General features: G+C 46.4%; 1 protein-coding gene and 1 long non-coding RNA gene across 3 annotated transcripts; both read right to left on the minus strand.

The window, feature by feature from the left end:
• Nucleotides 1-844: 844 nt before the first annotated feature.
• Nucleotides 845-14,644, minus strand: LOC6570391 (histone-lysine N-methyltransferase trithorax). Its single transcript, XM_043215197.1, has 10 exons — nt 13,864-14,644; nt 13,606-13,821; nt 12,209-12,798; nt 11,419-11,957; nt 11,130-11,345; nt 4,408-11,063; nt 2,339-4,353; nt 2,141-2,274; nt 1,761-1,936; nt 845-1,687 (listed from the first exon to the last, which is right to left on the minus strand). The coding sequence occupies exons 1-10, from the start codon at nt 14,563-14,565 to the stop codon at nt 1,514-1,516; spliced, it is 11,418 nt and encodes a 3,805-aa protein (XP_043071132.1). The 5' UTR covers nt 14,566-14,644; the 3' UTR covers nt 845-1,513.
• A 33-nt stretch (nt 14,645-14,677) lies between these two features.
• LOC116806082 lies at nt 14,678-22,743 on the minus strand. 2 transcript variants are annotated; one of them, XR_004365521.2, is made up of 3 exons: nt 22,163-22,743; nt 15,876-16,406; nt 14,678-14,708 (listed from the first exon to the last, which is right to left on the minus strand). It is a non-coding gene; the product is annotated as an uncharacterized LOC116806082 (long non-coding RNA). The 2 variants fall into 2 exon arrangements; XR_004365520.2 differs by having other exon boundaries at nt 14,678-14,711; nt 22,163-22,739.
• Nucleotides 22,744-22,796: the final 53 nt, after the last annotated feature.

Raw genomic sequence — 22,796 nt, forward strand, 5'->3', positions numbered from 1 at the left:
TAATAGAATACAAGGGAGCTGCTTAATAAATAAGAATTACTTTAAAAAGCCGGCAATAAGAGGCTGACGTTACGAACAAGAAAAAAAAAATAAGAAAAGAAGACAATTGTACACAATTAGCTTAATCATAAATTTAGAACACAATGTTGAAGCAATTACAAACGAATTATACAATTTACATGGACACATTTTTTAAAATCATTACAAATAATAAAAATAGAATTATTTCACACGAATACGTGCAATTATTAAAAACTAAAAATATGCATTTGTGTTTTTGCTTCTTTACAATTAAATTGGGGGCTGTCTGTTCACAAAATAATTTCAAATGTGATGCTTAGTTACTTGTTGGTTACCCAATACTTTCATACATATGTATGCGTGTACAAATGTGTGTGTGTGTGTGTGTATGTGTTTATGTGTGCGTGTGTGTGTATGTACTTTTGAATATATTAGGTTAGGCCAGTGGATTATTATTTGTAATAGTTAGTTAGTTCAATTGCAACAAACGTAAATACTCAATTTGCATGTGTGCATAATTCTACATAAAATAGTTTCATCTGTTTTGTTAATATATATGTATATATTTATTTTTTTTAGAGATTTGTTGCGCCTTACGAATTATTAATTAATTAATTACCTAACGCTTTTGTTGTGAAGCCTTCTAAATATTTACAATCTAACACAAGCCCCTGTAAATAATCATTGAATGGTTGCCCATCGATTTGGCCATAAGTGGGTTGATAAACTGACCAAACCGATAACGGTATTAGTTACATACAATATTATATATATATATATAAATATATATATACATATGTGTGTATATATATTCATACACATATATATTTATATTGTTAATCTTGATCTTATGATTTGCAACATACTCATGCCTAGATTAATTATGTTAATATAGAATCTGTCAAGCCTTAATATACTGAATTTCATATATGGTAGCTAATACATATGTATATATAATGCATAATTTAAACATATTTCATATACAGTTAAACCATCTTCGCTGAATACTGAAATCATCGAGTTTTCCCATTTTGTTTTCTTGTTTTTATATAAGTGTGTATGTATGGTGTGTTTGTGTTTGGTGTGTGGTGTGTTTGTGTGTGTTTGCAAGTGTAAGTCTGCGTATTAATGTATATCGAACAGGTTATATCAATGGGTTTGCCATATATGTGGGAATCCTATATGAGCACGTTGCATAATATTGAATTTATATATATATATATATATACATATATATATATGTGTGTGTGTGTGTGTATTTATAGGATATATAGCATATAATATCAACGTTTTAACTCTTACATTTACAACTGTTGCATCTAGCGTCTACTTAAAATGTATGCTATCAAATGAAAATGTATCACGATTGACCAAAAATTAGATCGATATAACCGTTAACTACACATGTTTCTTTTAGCTGTTTCTGCCTGTGTTTTCACATTGAGTATGTTCGGGGACCTTTCCCCATTTTTCTGTTAATTTGAAGTCCTGTTTAGTTTAAGTACTTGCGGCAGCGCTTCGAGCCGCAGGAACAGGGAATTTTCTCATCCTCGAATGGGAACTTGTAGTCATAGGTTAACTCTTCGCCCTGCACGATGCGTCGCAGGGCAAAGATGATGATGTGCTTGTGGCCAAGTATATCAACGACCTTCGAGTAGCAATTCGGCTGTGAAAGGTAAACATGAAATAAGTAAAAGAAATACGAAATTCGAAGCTAAACTTAAATGTCGTTTACTCACCTCACAGGAGTGATTGATAAAACGAGCCGCATTGCCACGCATCGTGGCATCCACCACGAGATTGTCGTCGATCTTGAACATGTAGCAGCCAATGCCACGGCTGTCGTAATAGCGCTCCCGCTTATCCGTCAGCGTGGAGCGTATCAGCTCGCCAGCGTACTCTATAACCATTTCACCTGTGTACAAGAATTGAATAATTAAACTTTGTTTCGAAAAGCGGAAAAGCAAGAAGGTAGAATTCACATATATATACACAATTGCAGACTATGCTTTATAATATTGTTTAGTTGATATATCTATGATATTTCAACATGGTCAACTCCTTCACTTGATCGGGAATATATGCGTACACAGGGGCTACAAATTTCAACACAGCTTACCCGCTTCAATGTCTTTGGTGCAGTAGAGACCGCGTCCATGGATATGGGAACGAAAGACTCCGACGTAATCCTTGTAGGTCTCCTTCAGCGTACGGTACTTCATTGCCATGGGCAGATTGCTGCCAGTTCCGCGTCTGTAAGCCAAAAAGATCGCTGAGTAAAGCTTTTGGAGCAGTCAAAAGGATGTTGATGACTCACCTGGGCACCAGTTCATTATCGGATGGCTGGACAAAGACCTGAATGGGCTGCTTGCGATGCCTGGACGCAAGCCAGCTAAACATATCGTATTCGGAGCGAGTGCTATACGGTTCGCAGCGTGCGCTCTCATAAGCGTTCTCCTGCAGCTCCTCCTGATCTGAGCCGTAATCCATTAGCGCCTGCGCATCAGCTCCTGCACCAAGTGCAGCCGCATTGCTGCCAGCACTGCTGGCGGCATGGCCAGCCGCCGTGGAGACGTTGCCGTTGCGCTTATGATACTTGGGCGTATACTTGGCGCACTTCTCCACGCCCGGCAGCTGCTCAATGAGGTATTTGAGGGCGTTCGTCTTCAGGCCAATCATTTGCACGCCACTCATGTCGGCTAGGGGGCCCTCGGGCAGGGGAGTGAGACCATGAGCACGTCGTGCCACCTGCACTGCCTCGAACACCTTCTCCCAGATCTCAGCAATGGAGCTGGACTTGTAGGTAAAGCCATCCTCACTTTGTATCTCGTACAACAAATGTGGCCCGCTTATCCTCTTTGGGTCCCGCATCGGCATCGGCGGCTGCTGGGGAGCAGCTGCTGTCGGCACCTCATTGGCAGCGACTGTCTCTGGTTGCTGCTGTTGTTGTGACGCGTCGTCTAATTTGGGTTTCTTCAGTTCGAGTACAACGCCTGCCTGCAGTTGCTTCAATTGCAGCTCATGTGCCTCGGCCATTTCGTTAATGTAGCTGGCAGCGGCCTCAACGGCAGCGGTCTCTTCGGCGGTGGCTGCAAAGGCATCATCGTCCGTGGGCACTTCCCCACCAGCTCCGGTTGTCGCCAGCACATCGTCCACCATCTGCTGATAGCCGGCGCCGGCCTCGACAGTGGTCGCTGTTGCTATTGAGTCAGCGCAATCATCGTTCGTTAGGTTGTCGAGAATTTTGCTTATCTTCTCTTTGACGGCCGGCTCTTCGCTGTCGGACATTTCGTGATCGTTGCATGCGGATGTAGCCATTTCGAGGCTGAAGTCATCGTCGTCATCCTCATCATCCTCGCCTTCATCGGCCTGGCTGAGCGGCTCATTGCTGCCATTCTTGAGATTGGCATAGTGATCCTCGGTATCCATGGCCACAGCTTCGACATGGAAGCCATGTTTCTCCAGCAGACAATTCTCATTCGAGGTCAACTGAAAGCCATTCTCTACTAGCTCCATATGTTGCTGCTGCTGCTGTTGTTGTTGCTGTTGGCACGTTGTGGCTTCGATAAGCATTAGATCATTGCTTTTGGGTTTGTCTTGCAGCTGCAACGGTTCCTCTGCCTGTTTCTCATACAGATTCTCGTTGTAGATGGGCTCATGTTGCAGCTGTTGCACCTGCAGATTAGATAATACATTCGTCTGCACCAGGTTATCCAGCGTTGTGTTGTTGTTCTTCAGCTCAATCTCGTAGCTGGGTGACTTTTGCTCCAGTTGAGCATAACATTTGACGACAGCTTTCTGCGTGGATGCCCCCGCGGCTACCGGCTCCTCGATGGGCTTGGGTGGCGTTGGCGACTGCACCACAACATCGCTGTCAAGGGGCACCGGCTCCTGACGCTGCTGCATGGGCAGCACCCGATTCGTGGGTCGACTGTTGATCGTTATATTGTTCGGAGGCGGTACTACAGTGGTGGTGCCACTGTTGGCACTAACCACCAGCGGCTGCTGCTGCAACGGATTCACCACATTGGTAGGCAGCGAATTGCTGGCATAATGCTGTAATCGACTTGCACTCCCATTAACGAGCAGCTCCGCCGGCTGCTGCTGCAACTGTTGCTGCGACTGTTGCTGCAACTGTTGTTGCGTCTGCTGCTCCAACAGCTGCACAGCTTGAGCCTGTACCGCTGGCGTTATCACAAACTGAGCGGTTGCTTGTGGCTCGGCTGTATTTACAATGCTGAGGACTGGCTGCTGGGCAGCAACTGGCAACAATTGTGGCGCTGGCAACGGTTGTTGTTGTTGTGGCAGGGACTGCAAAGGCTGATGCTGCTGCTGTTGTTGTTGCAGTTGCTGTTGCGCCTGGATTTGCTGTTGCAGTTGTTGTTGTTGCTGCTGGAGTTGCTGTTGCGGTGCAGGCAATCGCTGTTGCAGCAGCGCCACCTTTGGCACCTGACTTGCCACTGATGGTTGTAGTTGCTGCTGCTGCAATGCTGCTGCTGTCGTTGGCAACTTGGTCGCCGGCTTCATGACCTTCGGTTTCACCTCCACCTTGTGTATGGGCCGTATAAGATTAGTTTTCTTCTGCAGCGGCTTCGATGCAATGCTTGGCGGTGCACCACATGTGGTGCCCGTTTGCTGCACATGCGTTTGCGCTGCCTGCTGCTGCTGCTGTTTGTTCTTCAGCTCGTTCGTCTGCAGCTGCTGGCGCTGGAACTGTGCTTGCAACTTCAGATTGTTTAGCTGCTGCTTCTGCTGCGTCTGCTGATGCTGCTGCTGATGTGTGGGCAGCACCTTGTTGACCACCTGAGAGTGCTGCTGTTGCTGCTGATGCGGCTGCACCTTGCTCAGCACCGATATAGGCGTCTTGGTGGCAGCATTTGCATTGCGCTTCAGCTGCGCCACCGGTGGAACTTTTGCTGTGACTACCATTGGTGGTGCCCCATAATCCGACATGGTCGGCTGACTGGACGAGACGGGCGTCGTTTGAAACTGAAAGCCAGCATTCTGCAGCATCTGTGTGGTGGCATCATCCGTCGCCGTCTGCGATTGAGTCTGCTGCAATACGCTGGCCGCCGCGTTCAAATAGGTGCCCGCATGTCCGCTCGCATCGACCGTATTGTTGAGCACCACATAGCCGGCGGGCAAGTCGACAATCGGCTCGATTTTGCTTGCCTGGAACACTTGCGTTGTCGTCGCCGAAAAGCTGGCATTCTGGCTGAGCACACCGGGCATGGCCGACGACACGAATTGCTGCGATGACATAACCGTATTCTGAACAATTGTCTCCAATCCATAATACATGGGCTGCGTGGCCAATATGACTTGCGGCGTGGCTGTGGCAAATTCCAGCCCAGTTGCACCACCAGCTCCATTTCCACCCAAAATTAGCGGCTGCTGCGTTGTCGCGCTCTGCGTTCCATCTGCACCCGTGGTGGTCAACTGTAGTGTCTGCGGCTGAATCAGCGTACCAATAACTTGCGGCTGCGTCTGCAGCTGACCCGTTAGCATCTGCAGACCAGAATTGCTCGGTGCAGTGGTTAGCACAAGATTGCCGCTGGCATCCGTTTGCAGAAATGTCGCACCACCGCCGGGTGCAGCTGTTAAGAAGGTCGGCGTCGTCGTCTGCTGCTGCGGCTTAAAGTCGTTTGTCGTTGGAATCGAGATGTACTGCAGCGGCTGATTCTGGCTGCCATCGCCCGTCACAAATGAGATGATATTCTGCGCCTGGGTCTGTGGCAACAGCAGCTGTTGCGCTTGTGGGTGGGCATTGCTCTGGAAGAGCAACTGTGGCTGCAACAGATTCTGGCCAAGTAGCTGTGTGGCTCCATTGGTTGCCACTGTAATCGGGGTGTGTTGTTGTTGTTGTTGGTGCTGTTGTTGCTGTTGATGATGATGTTGCTGCTGCTGCGGGTGTGGCTGCAATTTAGCCTGAATAGGTTTGACGCCATGTGCGGATTTTAATTGCTTCTGCTTGGCAGCAGCAGTCGCCTGTTGCGCCGCCTTGGTGGCCACCGTCTTGAGCGGCTTCCCAGTGCCCCGCAACGGCAACACAATCTTCTTATCACTGTTGGTCGCCTGCAGTGTCTGGTATGTGGTCGTCGTTGCTAACGTTGGCGCCGCCGTCTGGAATTGTGTCGCTCCCGCAGTGCTTTGTGGCAATTGGATGAACTGTTGCGTTCCATCCGGATTTGTGGAGAGCGCAATTAACTGGGGCTGCGCTTGCGTCGGCTGTGCCAGAGTGAAGCCCCCACCCAGATTGGCGGCCAAGCTCTGCAGTGAGTTCGCATATAGTTGCAGTTCGTCGTTGCCATTGCTGGTGGCCGGAGCAGCATTTGGATGTGATAGAAAGAAACCATTGCCCAAGGACTGCGGCTGCAATTGAAGCGCTTGCAAACCCTGCAGTCCCTGCACACCAAACTGCCCCAATGTGGCCAGATTCTGGACTTGGGGAAACGATGTCTGCAGATAGTTGAGGCCACCTCCATTGGTCAATGTGGCGGCCGCCAGTGCCTGCTTCTGCAGCTCATTGAGGCTCTCGGCACTAAGTTGAGTAGCGGCGGCGGCAGTTGTTGTCTCCGATTCGGATTCACTGGTGGACATGGGCTCACAGCTGGGCAGATGGCGCTGGAAGGAGTCATAGTTGCGATAGGTGCACTGGCAACGCTCACACTTCACCTGGCCCGTAAACTGTGCCGTCGACAGATTGCCATCGCCGCCAATGATGCGATACTCGGTAATCGAGTCATCCACGCCATCCATTTGCATGATCTTCAGCTTGGCGGGCTCATCGCGGGACTCGCTCTTCTCAAAGTAACGCTTTGCCGCACTCCACGTAAAGCTCTTGGTGCGCATGCCAGCGCTGGCGTCGGTTGAGATTTCGCCATTGCTACTGCTGCAGACGGACTGACGTCGCGTGATGCCGGCCACTGTGGCCATTTCCTTTTTGCTACGCTGGTTGAGGCTGAGGAGGACGCCCTCGGTCAGATTCTTGGAGAGTTTGCGTCGTTTAAGGGCCGCCACACTGCTGCCATCTAATTTGGCCCAGGAGCGGGTCGGAGCTGTGGCTTTGCTCTTCAGCTGCTTGGCCTGATTAGAGCTGCGCGCGGCTGAGAGCATGGCATCCTCGACTGGATTGCTGGCTGGCCAGCAATTGCTCAGCTCCAGCTGTTTGCTCAGGCTATTCGAATTGCGTGTGTCCTCGTCACAGATGGTGACTGAAGCGCTGCCCGCTGCTTGGGTCAAGCTGGGTGTTGTGCCATCCTTGGACTGTTCGCTCATCGCGAATTCAGTCTTGTCCAGATCCTCGTACATGAATATGTCCAGCATGGAGATGCCGTCGAGCAGCTCATGCGGCAAATCCTCAAATATCGCATCCTTAATCTCTGGCGGCAATAGATCGGCATTCTGCTGCGGTTCTTCCTCCGTATTCTCATCGGGCGGCACATACGAATTGGGAAACTCGGCCCAATCTGACTCGAGGAGATCGCTGCGCGCTAAGCTACCATGCCATTTGGCTATCTGCGCCAGACCCAGCTGCACCAGCGAGCAATTGGGATTACTGTGATCCACGGTAAAATTGCGACCAGCATCCAGTGTCAGTGTGGTGGAGTAACTATTCTGTATGGTGGTGCGCACCGTGTACTCCACAATTTTCCAGGGCTCCTTCGATGACCAGTAGAGGCGACTGCACAGAAAATTGATCGGCACAATGGCCTCAAACGAGTCCGAGAATCGTGGCACAATCGAACCCAATTGTCGCACCTCCAGCGAACCAATGTGAAACTGCACCTTCGCCGGCTCAATCAGTTTCTTGCGCTTGCGATCAAGTTCCACGTAGACGGGACGCGACACCTCAAAGTTCGATTCATAGGTGACGCTGGGCGACCCGTTCGCTTTGAGGGCATTGCGTGCGTGTGCCGGACAATAGATGGACTTGTCAGTGAGGAAGGCGCAATCGATGCTCCGCGCACAGGGATAATGATAGTGCTCACCGCACGACTTGACATTGCAGCCAACTGTGGCGCCACGATTCCCACAAACGGTGCACTTAATCATGCGTCCGCGCGCCACAGCACTGTGCACGTTCTGCAGTGATCCATCGATCTCCTCGAACACCTCGGCGGACCACATGGCACAGTTTGTGTGCACCCAGCAGTCGTGACCGCAATAGAGCAGACGCGCCTCCTCACTGGAGAGACCCTCGCCGCTCTTGCGGCAGAAGAGGCAGACGCGCGAATCGAGACGGGTTTTCAGCGCACAGCCACTGCCCAGATCATCCACATCATCCAGCGGTATGTCGAGGACGCCAACACGAGGAGGTTGAGATGCCGCATGCTCCTGGGCATAGGTGGATGGTGACTCCTCCAGTTCCTCGTAGCCGCACGACTCAAACATGTCTTCCTCGAGTGCATCGGTGCAGGCCTTCGTTTCGTTCTGGAACCAAGGAAACTGCTCACTCAGCAGCTCCTTGTAGGCAATGTCCAGTTCATCACAGTTGCTCTGCTGTATCACCTGGCTCATGTCGTAGTTGAATTCCGCCAGTGATACGTACGCATTACCGGCGATCTTCTGCTTGATATCGACCAGGCTAAACGAATGCGATTGTGTCACCGGCTGCAGGCAGCTGCATGGCACTGGCGTTGTTGGCTTGGGATTGGCTTGCGATTGCTGCTCCTTGAACTCGTAGACATCGTCACTGTTCTGTGACTCACCATCGCTCCCGAGACCATTGTAGTTGAACTGCAGTGCCTTCGGCTGCAACTTGCCCTGGCTCTGAGTCTTGGCCGCGCCAGCCGCGCAACTGCAGCGCAATTTCTTGCGCGGACTGAGCTTGAGCAGGGCGCACGCCTGCCGCGACTTGCTGAGCAGCTTCAGCACACTGTACAGGCTCGACTTGAACTCCTCCATGACGGCCTGTCGCCACTCTTCTGCCTTGTTGCGTGAGACATCGCAGCGTCTTGCACACTTCTTGCATATAAACTCAATGGACTCGGGCAGAGTGCTGAGCAGATTGTATTGCTCATCGCTGAGACCTTCGCATTTGGAGTGCACCCATTGATTGCAATCGCCGCACTCCATCATCTTTAGATCAAAATCGTTGTCGTCGTAGCACTTTTGACAGATTGGACAGAAGTTTCCCTTCTTGCGCAACTTAAAGCAGGCGGTGCACATGGGCAGATTGCCAACGAACTTGGACACCTTGGTGGTGGCGCACGATTTGCACTTGAGACAATTGACACAGATGAGCGGACGATCGGCGCCGAGGAGACGTTTGCTGGTGCCCAGACATGTGCTGTGATAGTTCTTCTGGCACTTTTGACACTTCACTTTCGATCCGGACGACATGTTGCACGTGTAGCAGACGGTGCACCGTGGACACAGCCAGTTCAGACGCTGCGTCAGCTGAGTCAGCGCTGTATTTGTGATAGCCGAAATGCTGCTCGTCTCGAGCAGACTGTTCATCAGTGTGTCGTCAAAGGAGCTGTGCTTCAGATTGTACTCGTCCAGCACACAATACTGATGGTAGGGCTCACAGCAGCAAGCACAGAAGATGAGCGGATCCAGCCCCGTCGAGCCGCACAGAAAGCAGAGCGCACGCTGTGCCACAGTCTCTGTGACGATCAGTCCAAAGCCCGTTTGGCATACCTCAGCCGGATCATAGTTCTCCCAGAAGTCTGTCGATATCAGGGCCTTTAATCGGTTCACCTCCTTGGCTAAAGCACGGCGACTTTGTGCCGCTGTCGCCTGATTTCCCGCATTACTGCTGGCTTCGATATTTCGCTGCTTCTTGCTGGCCACTAGTCCGTTGGCGGATGACGACACTGATGATGTCGCATTGCGTGTGGACACCTTGCCCTTGGATGCTCCTGCTCCTGCTGTAGCTGCTGCCTTTTTAGCCTCTGATTGGTTGGTATTTGATTTGTTGCTCTTTGATTCCAGCACGCCTTTTACAACTGGCTGAGGCTGTGCCTCGGCTGTGTCTCCACTTGGCACCGGCTTGCATGTGGCACAGTTGTCGTTCTCATCGGTAACCATCATTTGCACAGGCAATGGCGACTTCGGTTTCTTCGGGTTTGTCACCTCTGGTGGTGTCGCATTAGTTGTAGTTGTTGCTGTTTGCACAGACTCAACCGCTGCCAACTCATCATCCTCGTCGCCAAAAGTGGCCAGCGGTTGACCCAGCACAATGGATGCACTGCGGCACACATGCTTCACACGCGGACCCTTCAAATCGATACGTTGCCGCTTCAAGTTATCTGGCACCGTTGATGTGGATGTTGAGGCCACCACCTCGGCAGCCTCCACTTGATTGATGCTTGCGGCAGCAGTTGAACTAGTCTGTGACGGAGGCGGCGCTGCAATTGCTGCCGTTGTTTGTGGTTCATCCTTTTGAGTCTCTTGGGTAGTCGCCGCATCAATCGCCTTTTTGGCACTGGGACTGAGCAATTTTTCACTTTCCTGCTCCCTGGACGCTTTCTCCTTGTCCTGTTTGGCCTTGCGTGTGATTTTAGCTGGTGCAGCTGCTTCATTGCTGCTGGCCACAGCAGTTTGACCAACAGCAGTCTCCGCAGCAGCACCAATTTTAGACTCTTTGGTTTTCTTCGTATCGCCGACAGCGTTACCGATTTTCAAGAACAACGGCTTTTCGAGTATGGCTGGGCGCAGTATCGGTGTGCTGCCAAAGGTGACATTGTTCTCGGCCAACGGATTCGATTTAATGGAGCTCACTGTTGTCTCCGCACTGGATTTCCACTTGATGGTCGTACCACCCACAGAAGAGGATACAGCGACAGTCGGCGCTGAGAAACGCAAACTAGCCGTTGGCGATAGCAGCTCGGGGCATCCTTTATCATCCTTGCCGGCAGCCTCATCGCGCATGTTGGCTGGTAGTATGGCACTCATGCGACTTCTGTGCGCCGTGGGTAGCTGAAATGCTGTCAGGCATTTCTTCAACCAACATGCCGTGCAGCGCTCCTTGTACAATTTCTTGAAGTTCTTCAGCTGGCTTTTGAGCGATTGTATATTACAGCTGCCACCGGTGTCTGAAAACCAAATAACAAAATTATTCAAAGTACAAATCTCAATTACACATTACAAGCAGTGCTCACCATCTGTGCCCTTGCACTGTACTTGCTGACTGGTTAACGCTGCATTTGAGCTGGAGCTGGAGCTCGAGTGCATGGCCGTTGATGATTTCGATATTTTTGTCATTCTGGAGATGAACTTGCGACAGACTTCACAAGCAATTACGCCGAACTTGCGTGCCAATGGCGCATCCTTGTTACTAACGGGCGTGCCGCAAACCACACAGGACATGGCCACAACTAAAAGAAGAACAACAAAAAAAGGAGATGAGCAGGGTATTCAACTGGAACACTAACTAGATAATCAACGTACCTGAATTGGCATTGTTGAGCGAGCCAAATGACATTTGAACATTTGCTGGCGCAATGGCACTGGAGACTGTGGGCAGGCCCGCAAATGAGACGCTCTTATCCAATGGAAATTGTAGGCGCGACTGGCGCAGCACAAAGCTGCTGTTGTTGAGCTTAGCGGTGCCAAAGTTGGGAAACGACGTTGAGGATGAGCTAGACGTCGATACGGGGGCGGTGGCGGTGGCTGTGTCGCCAGAAAAGTCACCACCCAGGCCAAAGTAATTCTTGGGCTTTGCTTTGACACCGGCATCATTGGAGTTCTTCTTGCTGCTAAGGCTGCCCAACTCCAATAGCCGTTTATTGGGCTTAACGATGCGCGAAGATCGCGTGCGCGTTGGTGGCACAGTGGACTTATCCACTTCCAGTTGCCTATCGTCGACGTCCATTTCATTAACGCTTGCAGCGGGTTCGGCGCTCTTCTCAGAGACTGCCTCATCATTGTCCTCCATGTCGTCTTCGTCCATATCATCATCATCCTCAATGTCATCGCTGCTTGCCGAGCTACAAAAATAAATTATATTTAATATAAATATAAATTTTGTTATATTTTATATGGATATTTTCAATTATTTTACACATTTCGAATGATGAACACTCCAAAATATGCGGGATAACTATTTCAATCGTTCGGAAACTAATTGTAATTTAATATAAGGGAGAAACTTTTAAAAACTGCTGCATACTTTAAGGCTGACAGCAAACTAGTTTTAATTGGAGGAGGCTTGTATATTAAATTATTAATTATGACTTACCCATCATCTTCGTTGTCATCGGATGCCTTTTGCTGGGGCTCATGCTTGCGAAATGTGACACCGCCAGAGACGGCATCCTCATCGGCCAGTGGTGCGCCAAAAGCGCGCGATAGGCCAGAGCCAAAGAGGCTCATTGAGCTGGAATCCTGTATCGATGAGGAGCTAGAGGATGCCATCGCCACAGGCACTGAGCGAAACTTCAGCGAGTTGAGCTTGTCGATGTTGGAGTAAGTATTGAGTATCTTGGACAGTTTGGAGGGACGCACAATGAACTCGCTGCCCCTGCAATAGTTGAGCGGTCGATTCATGCTATCCTTCTTCATGATGGAGACGAGCGGCACCCGATTATCCGGATTGTAAAAACGCTTGACCACCGACTTGTCATCGCTGGTCTCCAGTATGTTCTTGAAGGTGACAGTTTTCTTTTGCTTGATCGCCGTCGCTGGCGGCTGTGTCCCTGTGGCAGCACTAATCGTCGAGGCCGCCACACTGTTTGGATTGGGACTGGGGACAACAGCAGCGGTGGCGGTGGAAGCGTCGACGGCTGCTTCCGTTGCCGTCTCATTGGCCATTTCGATTGATGGCTTTAACTGCAAAATCGTAAACACGACTGGTTAGTCATAAAAGTTCCACTCGAAGCCCAATCAATAATGCATGCCAAGAAGTAACTAAATACATACGTAGATGGATGCATGCTCGTAAAAACTAAGAAGCATGCAAAGCAAAGCAAAATAAACTTAAAGCAAAACAAAGCAGGGCATGGGCATGGAATACACGGCAGCAGCAAAGCAAGGGTGGCAAGGGAGGTGGCAAGAGAGGTAGGCAGGGAGCAAGTGCAAGTTTTGGGGGAAAAAACGAGTTATGTGCAGGTACAGGTAAGCAGAAAGACAGGCAGGGTAAAGCGCGAAAACGTCATAAAAGCCAATTAAGCAGGTAAGCGAGCAAACACTGGCAATAGGCAAGGGCAAAGGCAGGGGAAGAGGCAAAGGAAAAAGGCTGGGGCAGAGGACGAGGCAGACAGGCAGGCTAGGGTAAGCGGCAGTCAGTTAGTTAGTAAGCGGGCAGCAGGTAAACAACAAGCATAAGTCGGGGCGCATATTTTAGCGCCCGACTCTTGACGGGGTTCTTATTTACATTGGCTAAAAAATAACATACACATATATTAAAAAAATGAGGGAAGGAAGAAAAAAACCAAGAGCTGAAATGGGGCAGGGTGGTAAGCAAATAACACGCAACACAAAAGCCGAGGCACACAAAAATCACTGAGGAAAATCGGCTTTAACTTATATTTATACACATAATGTATAGTTAACATACATGTATTTTGTTGTTGTTGCATTTTTTTGTTTGTGTGTAGAGTACAACAACATGGGGCTAGGCTAAATAAATCTACTTACCATTGCAGCGTCTTCGTTGCCAGCGCCCGTTGCCTCCTCGGCCACATTTGACTCGACGACGACGGCGCTGGCAAAGGGGTTCGTCAGCAGACCAGCAGCTGCGCCTCCCCCGCCCCCAGCAGCCGCAGCAGCAACTGCTGGCATCGACAGCGACAATGACGTTGAGGTCGACGTCGCTGCCAGCGTTGCACTCGCACTCGCTATAGTTGCTGCTGTTGTTGTCGTTGTCGTAGGAGCAGCAACAGCAGCAGCAGCAGTTGACGATGAGGATGATGAAGGGCAATTAAGTTGCAATTGTTGTTGTTGCTTGAGTTTCGACGTTGAGGGCAACATCACCTCCGCTCTGGCCAGATTCAAGTTTTTGAATTTTTTATTGCCTCCTTTGCGTGCACGCTGCAACGCACTGAGGCATTGAGGCACAAGGGCGACAGCAGCAGCTGCTGTTGTTGTTGTTGCTGTTGTTGTTCTCTTGTCATTGGTGCTGCTGTCATCGTCGTCATCGTTGTTCGTGTCCTCGGCGGCATCATCGGGCCCGGAGGCAGCATTGCTGTTGTTAAGCTCGATATTGTTGCCTTGATTTTTGCATTCCTTGACCTCCGATGTGGCGCTCTTATGATGACTGCCACCATTTACATTGCCGCCATTTGTTGTACCGCCTCCGCTTCCGCCCCCGCCCCCGCCGCCACCTGATCCACCCGATCCTGCTCCTGCACCATTGCCGGCAGTGTCGGCCGCAGCGCCACTGGTTGCACCACTGGTCGCCGCGCCACTCGACGCATTATCATCGTCATCGTTATCACAATTGTTGCCTTTGTCGCGCGACGCGGAGTCTGTACTCTGTTCGCCCTGCTGATGCTGCTGCGCTGCCGATGATGCGGCATCATCCTCCAATTGTAGGACACTTATCCGCTTACGATTAATCGACTTGGATGGTTTCCCGGGGAACTTGGAGCGGCCCATAATATACGCACTTGCTGATCTTTGATTCTTTGCATTTGCATTTGCACTTGCATTGGCAAATCCTTGTTGCTGTTCTTGTTGATTTGATTTGATTTGATTGGTTGGTTTGTGATTTTTTTTTTTGCTGCTACAAACTTTCCTTGCTGCTAGAAAAAAAAAAAACAAAAAGCCAAAAACATTCACGTGAGCCCAAAAGACCGGTATTAGCAACAAAAGCAGCAGCAGCAACAGCAGTGGCAGTGGTAATAACAACAATGTCTGTAAACCGAACCACGTTTGGAATGCGTCAATTTCCCCCTTAAGCGCGCGCACACACACACACACACTTACACAACCAATACAAAGCCCCTTTGGCTGTAGTTGTTGCTGTGGTTACCAATTCCACTCCACACTCCAGTCCCCCCCCTGCTCCTTTACACCCCACACACTCTCGGCACTCAACGCTTCGCGACTCGTTTTGTTAGTTCGTTCCTTTATTACTTTTTTTTTGTTTTTTGTTGTTTAGCTCGTTTTCGCGCGCGTTCCTCGCTCCTTGCTTTGCAAATTACAACTACTAAAGCCGAATGGCCGAAGGTGACGTCGCAACGCGCGTCAGCCGCATTCGTTAGCTTCGTTGTTTTTTTCTTCTTCTTTTTTTCTTGCGCTCTCTCTGGCGCTCGCGCTTGCACTCGCACTCGCTCTCTCATTCTCTCGGCACTCACACACACACACATACAAACGATTTGCCGCTCTCTCTCTCTCTGGCGCTCCTGCCGCTGTGCGCTACACTAAACACTACACACACTAAAGGTGCAATTGCAGCTGCCTTTGTCTCGGCTGTTATTATTGGTTCGGCTCCTGCAGACGACAACGACGACGACGATTGCTGCCACGTCTTGCGTGACCACCGGCACGGCACACACACCACCTTTTTTCCGCACGCAGTGTTACCACTAAATATACGTATAGTTTAAAAAAAACCAAAAAATCGTCGCAAGAGGCAAAAATAAAACAACTTCAGCGCCTCAACGCTCCTTCTTAGCACGCGCTCGCAATCGTCCGTCGCTTGCAGACTCCTGTCGCGCCCTACCTCCCCACACCCGCTCTCGGTAGCCATACTCGCTCTATCTTTCCCTCTTCCTCCCTCCCTCTCTCTCTCTCTCGCTTTGCTAATCGCCAACGTCAACGTTTCATCGACGTTTTAAGTGGTTTTTCTACTTTAGACTTGAACTTTTTCTACTTCGCAGGATTTTCTTGTCATTCATTGTTGTTGTTGCTAACGTTGCTGCTGCTGTTGTTGTTGTTTAATTTTTTTGTGCTGAAATTCTTACTATGGATTTTGTTGTTGTTGTTATTGTTGTAGCCCACTACCCTCTGTTTTAAGTGGTGGGTTTTCCTTTATGACTGCCTTTTTACGACAGTTTTTCTTTGCTTTATGAGATTTTCGTCGTCTTATGTCTTATGGTGACGAGAGTTTCAAAATTCTTCTTTTTGCGCGTTTAGTTTTTCTGCGTTTTGAGTTTTTGCTCGTTGTATTTACAATTTTCCACATTGCTGTACTCTCTCTGTATATGTGTGTGTGTGTGTGTGTAATGTGTGTATGTTCGCGAAACGTTGCTCAACGATGGTAGCAATTTGGCTGTGGCTGATTCATCATCATCATCTCACCAACTACATCATAATCATTATCATCGTTATCATGATTATTATCGCTGTGATGATCAGCTACATCGTCATCATTACAAACCACCACACTCACAAACACCGCACTTATACTAACACACTTTTTGCGCATTCGGCTTTATACGCCTTATATTTGTGCGTGTGTGAGTGAATTTTTGTCTTAGCGCGTTTTCTTGAATCTGGAAGAATTATTGAAAAGGGGGGAAAACAAAGTAGAAATTTATTAGTTCGCTTCGTCGCAGTTGGCAAACAAGATGCGATATTTTTTTTTACTGTGTGTGTGGGTGTGCAATGACTTTGTAAGTGACTGTGTGTGTGTGTGAGTGCGATGAGTGCATGTTTGTACACATGTATGTGTGTGTGTATGTGTGCAGACAGGTGAATGTATTTTATGTGCTGCAGGAGCTGCATGTGACGGTTAACCATGTTTGTGAACTACTTAATGCTTCTGTGATGGGAAAAGGGGAACTGGAGAATTGGGGAATGGGAGTTGGGAATGAGAATGAGGTGAAAAACGTTTGCTTGCGTGTGCACCTCACACGCCCCCTCCCCTCTACTACTACTACTCCCTCCGTTTGACTGAAGACTTGCCGTGGTATGTTATTATACTTTGTACCCATTCAAAAATTAGTGCAAAGAGCAGCTAAAGTTGTGCAAATTTGGGTACCAATGAATGATATTTATGATGAGCTAAATCGAATTGGCTTATTAATTTTAAAGGCTATAAGAGCGAATGTTCAGAAGTTTTTTCACAAAAGAGCGGTGCACATCATATTTAGGTGCTTCAACTTGAGCAAATTTGGCCACTTTGAACTTGGAAATTTCAGTTGTAATTCATCAACTTATTTGTTTCATTTTCTTTACGCTGTATGTATGATAACAAGTGATAGCTAACAAGGAAGAAACATTCTACAGGATATATTCCAGTCGGGCATTTGGTCAACAAGTGGTCGCCTATTTGTTTTTGGTTGTTTTAACTAGCTACTGCAATTGACTCGGCTTAAGCTTTAGCTGCATGCATGACTCAGCTCAGTTTGTCCATTCGTCAGTTCGTGCATAGTTGATTGTTTTTCTGTGTGCAAACGGTGTTTTTATTTGCCTAGAGACACACGACACAATACAACACAAAACACAACAGCTCGAGTCGATTCGACTCAAAGCGACCCGGTAGCAAAAGCAGCAGCAACAGCGGCAATTACCCCACAACAGTTACACCACTAACTGACCAGCTAGCCTGGTAAGAGCTGGTTAGTTAGCCAGGCAGTTAGTCAGTCAGTTGTTGTTTTTAGTTTGTTATGCAGCTAGTCAATCTTGTCAACTGTACTCTAAAGTGCAGTTTTGCTTTGTCCGCCGTTTGTTTATGTGTGACCAGTCAATAATTTAGTTTTCCACCTATCGTGTACATACATATATATTTGTGTATATACAAATGCACATACATATATAATCTGTTGCTGAGATTGGAATTTCATTTGTAGCTGACTATTACTTTTATCTTTGCGCCACAAGCAAGCAAGCTGGCATGATGTAAGCATTTAAGTTCAGCTCTATTGAATAACACTCAAATACATGTATCATATATACAAATACATACATATTGTATAATTGTACATGCGTGCAGTGATTACACTAATTGCAGACTGCACATTGATATTTACATGACGACTTTATAAAAAATTAATTTTGATAGAACATTTTTTAAATCACAATCTTCGTATTTGAAGCTATCTTAATGGAACTTGTCCTAATTGGATTAGTATGTCTTATCGAAAAAGTGTAATTTTCCATTTAATGATGATCAAATTTATTAAATACATGTTTTAATAAGCGCAATTGTTTATTATTATTTTATATAATTATATTATAATATAATTATAATTATTTATTTAACACATTTATGATTCCCATGCTGTAATTTTAACTCGATAGTATAGTGGCTAGTATTACGAGGGATTGTTGTCGTCAAGGGATCGTTGTTTTTCGATATGGGGGGTAAAAGGGCGGAGACGAGAGGTTATATTATGATAAATGCATGTTAATTAGTGTGATCAAGAAACAAGAGATCTATGATAATTAAATACTAATACGTAATCCTATGTGATGAAAATTGCAATCATGATGCACACACATTCAAATGCGATAAGCAAATACAAAATACAAAATGACAGATGACATAACAAACTAAAGGTTAATTCGCTCAAGCTCAAAACAATTGTCAACAATTTAATACTCTCACAACAAACTACGCTTTAAATTGCAAATTGAAAAACACAGTGACACATAAACCTGGCAGACTAGAATTAATAACAGCGCAGCGTTGACATCAATTAAGTAAATGTACACACACACACAGTTACATATATACATACATATGTATCTCACATATGAACTAATCAATAAAATCTCACTTAAAATGTCGAAACACGGCAGAAACATTGCAATTAAAAGTTACAGACTTTGAGATACCCTGTTCCAAAATTAAGAAGTTTTTGACTCTCAAACTATTACTTTAAAAAGGCTAAAAAGGCAAAGACATTATTGTGTGATTAGCTTATACGTTGTTTTCAAGGGCAATGAGGTGAATATTAAAAATTTCAAGGTGAGACTAACAAATCAAACAACATTTTTGTTGGGAGTTCTGAAAGTGTCATTTCGATTTATGCAAATAGAAAACGCTTTGGTGTCACACAGTGGCACAGTGATTTAAACTTGTCAATAAAAAAATAATGGTAAAAAAAAAAATTTGTAAGTCGTATTTTTCTACTAAACTAATTTAAATTTGAGGCAATACATACAAATGTAAATGTTTAAATATCGAAAATATGCTGTCAACATATGGAGTTCAACTTGAAGTTCTTCACAGTTCTTATTAGCAAGAGAGCACTGTATACGAGACGGTGTGTATTAAAAGAGCAATTGATGGGAATATTTTGAATGCTACAAATAAATAAAAGTCACGCGAGATGCGTGGCGCAAGGTGGAGACGAGAAGGTGATTCTGCTAACGGTGGGGGCGGGGCTGGAGGTGGAGGTGGCCGACAACAAACAACAAATATACAACAATCTCCACAAAACTCGCTGACGTTCGAGGAGCAAAGCAGAGCAGGGCAGCAATTCGTATGAACGAATCGAGACGAATCAAGTCGAGTGAACGACGCGAATTGCACGAAGCAGCCGAAGCACAAACGACAGCGACAACAACAACAAGGGCGCGAGGCCTCACACACACCTTTAATTTAATTGCCATCAATTATGGTAAAAAGATTAAGAAATCAAAACAAGCGCAAAACGTAGAAAAACATGAATAAGGCGAATGAGAAGCAAAACGAAACGAAACGAAACATGTACAGCAAACAGTGACAACCACACACGCACACACACACGCACACAAGCTCAGACAGACAGGTAAGCAGCAGCAGATACAGAGACAGAGACAGACATACATGAAGAGCCGTACACAACTTGCAAATTGCGAGTAATTGAGCAGATTAAAGTCAAGCAGCGACAGCGACAGCAACAGCAACTGAGGAGGGAGCAGACCAGACAGACAGACAGACAGGTAGGTAACAACAACAACACCGGCAGAAACGACGACGACGAGATGCCAGCAAGATTTCGATTGAAACCCGAATCAACCGACGAACGATTAAAAACGTGAGCACGACAATCACAATAACAACAACGACACGAATACATGTCGAGCTACTAAATAGACGTCTACACATAAGCACGCCATTCACACACACACACTTGCAAAATGAGCGCGACAAAAAAACTGCGCACACATTCATACACACATTTGGTATGTAAATTTGCATTAAATTATGCAAAAATACCCAAATTATATATGTATGTTTGTGCAGGCCAAGACAAGGCAAGAGTAAAAAGACCAACCAAAATGAGACCAAACACCAGTGTAAATAAGAGCGCAATGGAGCCGAACAACAAGAGAAAGCCAAACAGGCCGCCAAGCGAAGCAGCTGAAGAAGTTGATTTAAGCAGCAGCAGCAGCCAAAGACAACAAGCAACAAATGTGTCCCCCGTCGTCGTCTACAGATAAAATTGAGAACGGTATGCCATGCAGAGAGAGAGAGAGAGAGCTAGCGAGAGAGCTAAAATGTGAGCCGAGGCCAAACGAACGATGCAAAGGTGGGGGCCAACTAAGCATTGAGTAGGAGAGCGCACATTTGCGTGGGTGTGCGTGTATCTCTCTCTCTCTCACTCTCTGCATGTGTGTGTGCGGTGGCGAAGGTGAATGAGATACCCAAAAGACGTTCAAATCAAAACACGCAGCAAAGGTGAAAGAAAATGTGCGCGCCAATATGTGGGAGCGAAGCATATGTGTATATGTGTGCATGAATGAGCATTAAAAGCTGAGCGTGAAACGCAGTTTGATGCTCAATTGCTACGAATACGAAAGCAGCAACAACAACAATAGCATCAGCAGGCTATGTTAGCTGTTGCTGTTGTTGTTCTGCTACTGTTGTTGTTTTGTTTGCTTTTGTTAGCGGTGGCATAGGTAAATATATACTATTTATACATATGCGTGTGTGTGTGGTGGTGGTGGGTTCTTTCAAGTGGCAGCTGCTGCTGCTGCACGCAGCGTAAAATGCTGCACCAAAAATGATATTACAAATGAACACTAATATTTTGCCTAGAAATTGGCAAATGGCAATCCAAATAAATTGGCACATTTGCTGCGAGGGTTGCGCGACAAGTTGTCGGCGAAATGAAGCCTGCTCAACAGTGCGTGAAAATGTGAAAAACGCCACAAATCACACCGACAAAAATAAATAAGTACAAATTTGCGACGTTCAATATTTCAGGCATTAGCATACATATAAACATATATACACAGGCACACATATACAAATGCAAATACATTCACAATGGGCAATTAGTCATTTTGCGCTTTAATGCTATTTTTCGTATATTTGCGCGTAGTTTCTCACGCTCACACAAATTTTACGATTCGCAATTTGCCTTTTTGATCGAAAAATATGTTAGAGCAAAGATGATGAGAGAGAGGCACACACGTACACACAAACACATATGCACACACGCCCAAAGCATATGCAAATACATACGTAAACATATTTCGTAAGTGTTCATCAAAATTATCATCGCAGCAGCGGCAGCAGCCGGCCACGAATAAAACAACAACAAAAACAGCCAACAAAATACAAAACAAAACTAAGAGAGAGCAACAATAACAATAATGGAAAAAGTCTCGGACCAATCGATTTAGCTGCTTGCCAGCTTTTCATTTGTGTGTCTGTGTTTGTATGTGCACATAATTTATTAAAAGTTGGAAAAAGCAACGCAATTTTAGTTATAAATACATAAACACTTGGCCGCATTACTGTGTGTGTGTGTGTGTGTGTGTGAGTGTGCGAGAGACAGCAAATAGTGGGAGAGAGAAAAATGTGATTTAAAATAACAGAAACAATTAATACTCACTCACTCTCAACAACACATTGAATATTATTTATTGATGCTCATTCTCAATTGTCTCGCTATCTCGCTCGCACTCCCCACACCTCTTTCAAACTAACTACCGTTGATTTTGTTTTCCAACTTGCTTTCTATAGTATTTAATATTGCACGCCAGCTTGTATGTGTGTGAGTGTGTAGTAAATAACGAAACGACGTAGACAAAACTATATTTAGATACAAGTAACTGTATAATTTGCACTGCTGTTCTCCTAAATTAATCAATGCACGAAATACAAAGAAAAAAACTATCTATAAATGTTTATTCGTATGTATGCAAATGAATTGTTAGTTTTCAAGTGTCGAAATGCATGTTAAATGTGACTAAATACAACAACAAAAAAGAAGAAAAAATAAGGCGAGCGACTGACTCATCTGCCAAACAAAAAAAAATAAATGTGCCGACGACGCCTAACTGTATTTCATATGATATTTGTAATTACCTTTTGTGCTCCCAATCTTTATGTATCCAATTCAGTTGGTTGACAATATTAAAATCATAATTTGCCATGCACAACAACATTCAACACACTCGACTTGTGTTCGATTTTCGGTATTTTTCGTTTTTATTTTCGTTCACTTATTTGTTGGTTTTTGCTTTGCTCTCGCATTCGCCTGCTTGGCGCGCTTGCTCTCTCGCTCTGTTGCCGAAAGAAACACACAAAAACAGCGCAACGAACACTTACGCATACAAGCACACATTCGACACTAGCTCACGCTCTCTTTCTCTCTCGCGCCCGCGCGTTATTTATACATATGCGTGTGTGTGTGTGAATGTCTGTATGTATTTTACGACGATGAAAAAAGCCTGCCTCTTCACAAATCAGGTTTGCATCATTTTATTTCACATTTCTAAGCAATTTCCAATGCAACTTTGATTTCAATACACTGCAGGAAGCACTTATTAACACTTTTCACAATAAATTATCAATTATTTGCGACATTTTAACCGATTTTTCACGAATTTCTCGAGCAGCTTCAGGATGCTCGCAGTTACCAGGTATTATCGCTTATCGATACAAACAATGCGTCCCTGCGACATTGCCACAATATCGATAGATCGCTATTAAGCATTTA

The sequence above is a fragment of the Drosophila grimshawi genome, unplaced genomic scaffold, assembly GCF_018153295.1.
Source record: "Drosophila grimshawi isolate 15287-2541.00 unplaced genomic scaffold, ASM1815329v1 contig_311, whole genome shotgun sequence".
Classification (NCBI taxonomy): domain Eukaryota; kingdom Metazoa; phylum Arthropoda; class Insecta; order Diptera; family Drosophilidae; genus Drosophila; species Drosophila grimshawi.

Coding starts and splice junctions, on each gene's coding strand:
- LOC6570391 (XM_043215197.1), bottom strand. CDS start 14,565: ATGGGCCGCTCCAAGTTCCCCGGGAAACCATCCAAGTCGATTAATCGT. Junction 11,958..12,208: donor GATGACAACGAAGATGATGG/GTAAGTCATAAT, acceptor TTATTTTTGTAG/CTCGGCAAGCAGCGATGACA. Junction 11,346..11,418: donor GCTCAACAATGCCAATTCAG/GTACGTTGATTA, acceptor TTCTTCTTTTAG/TTGTGGCCATGTCCTGTGTG.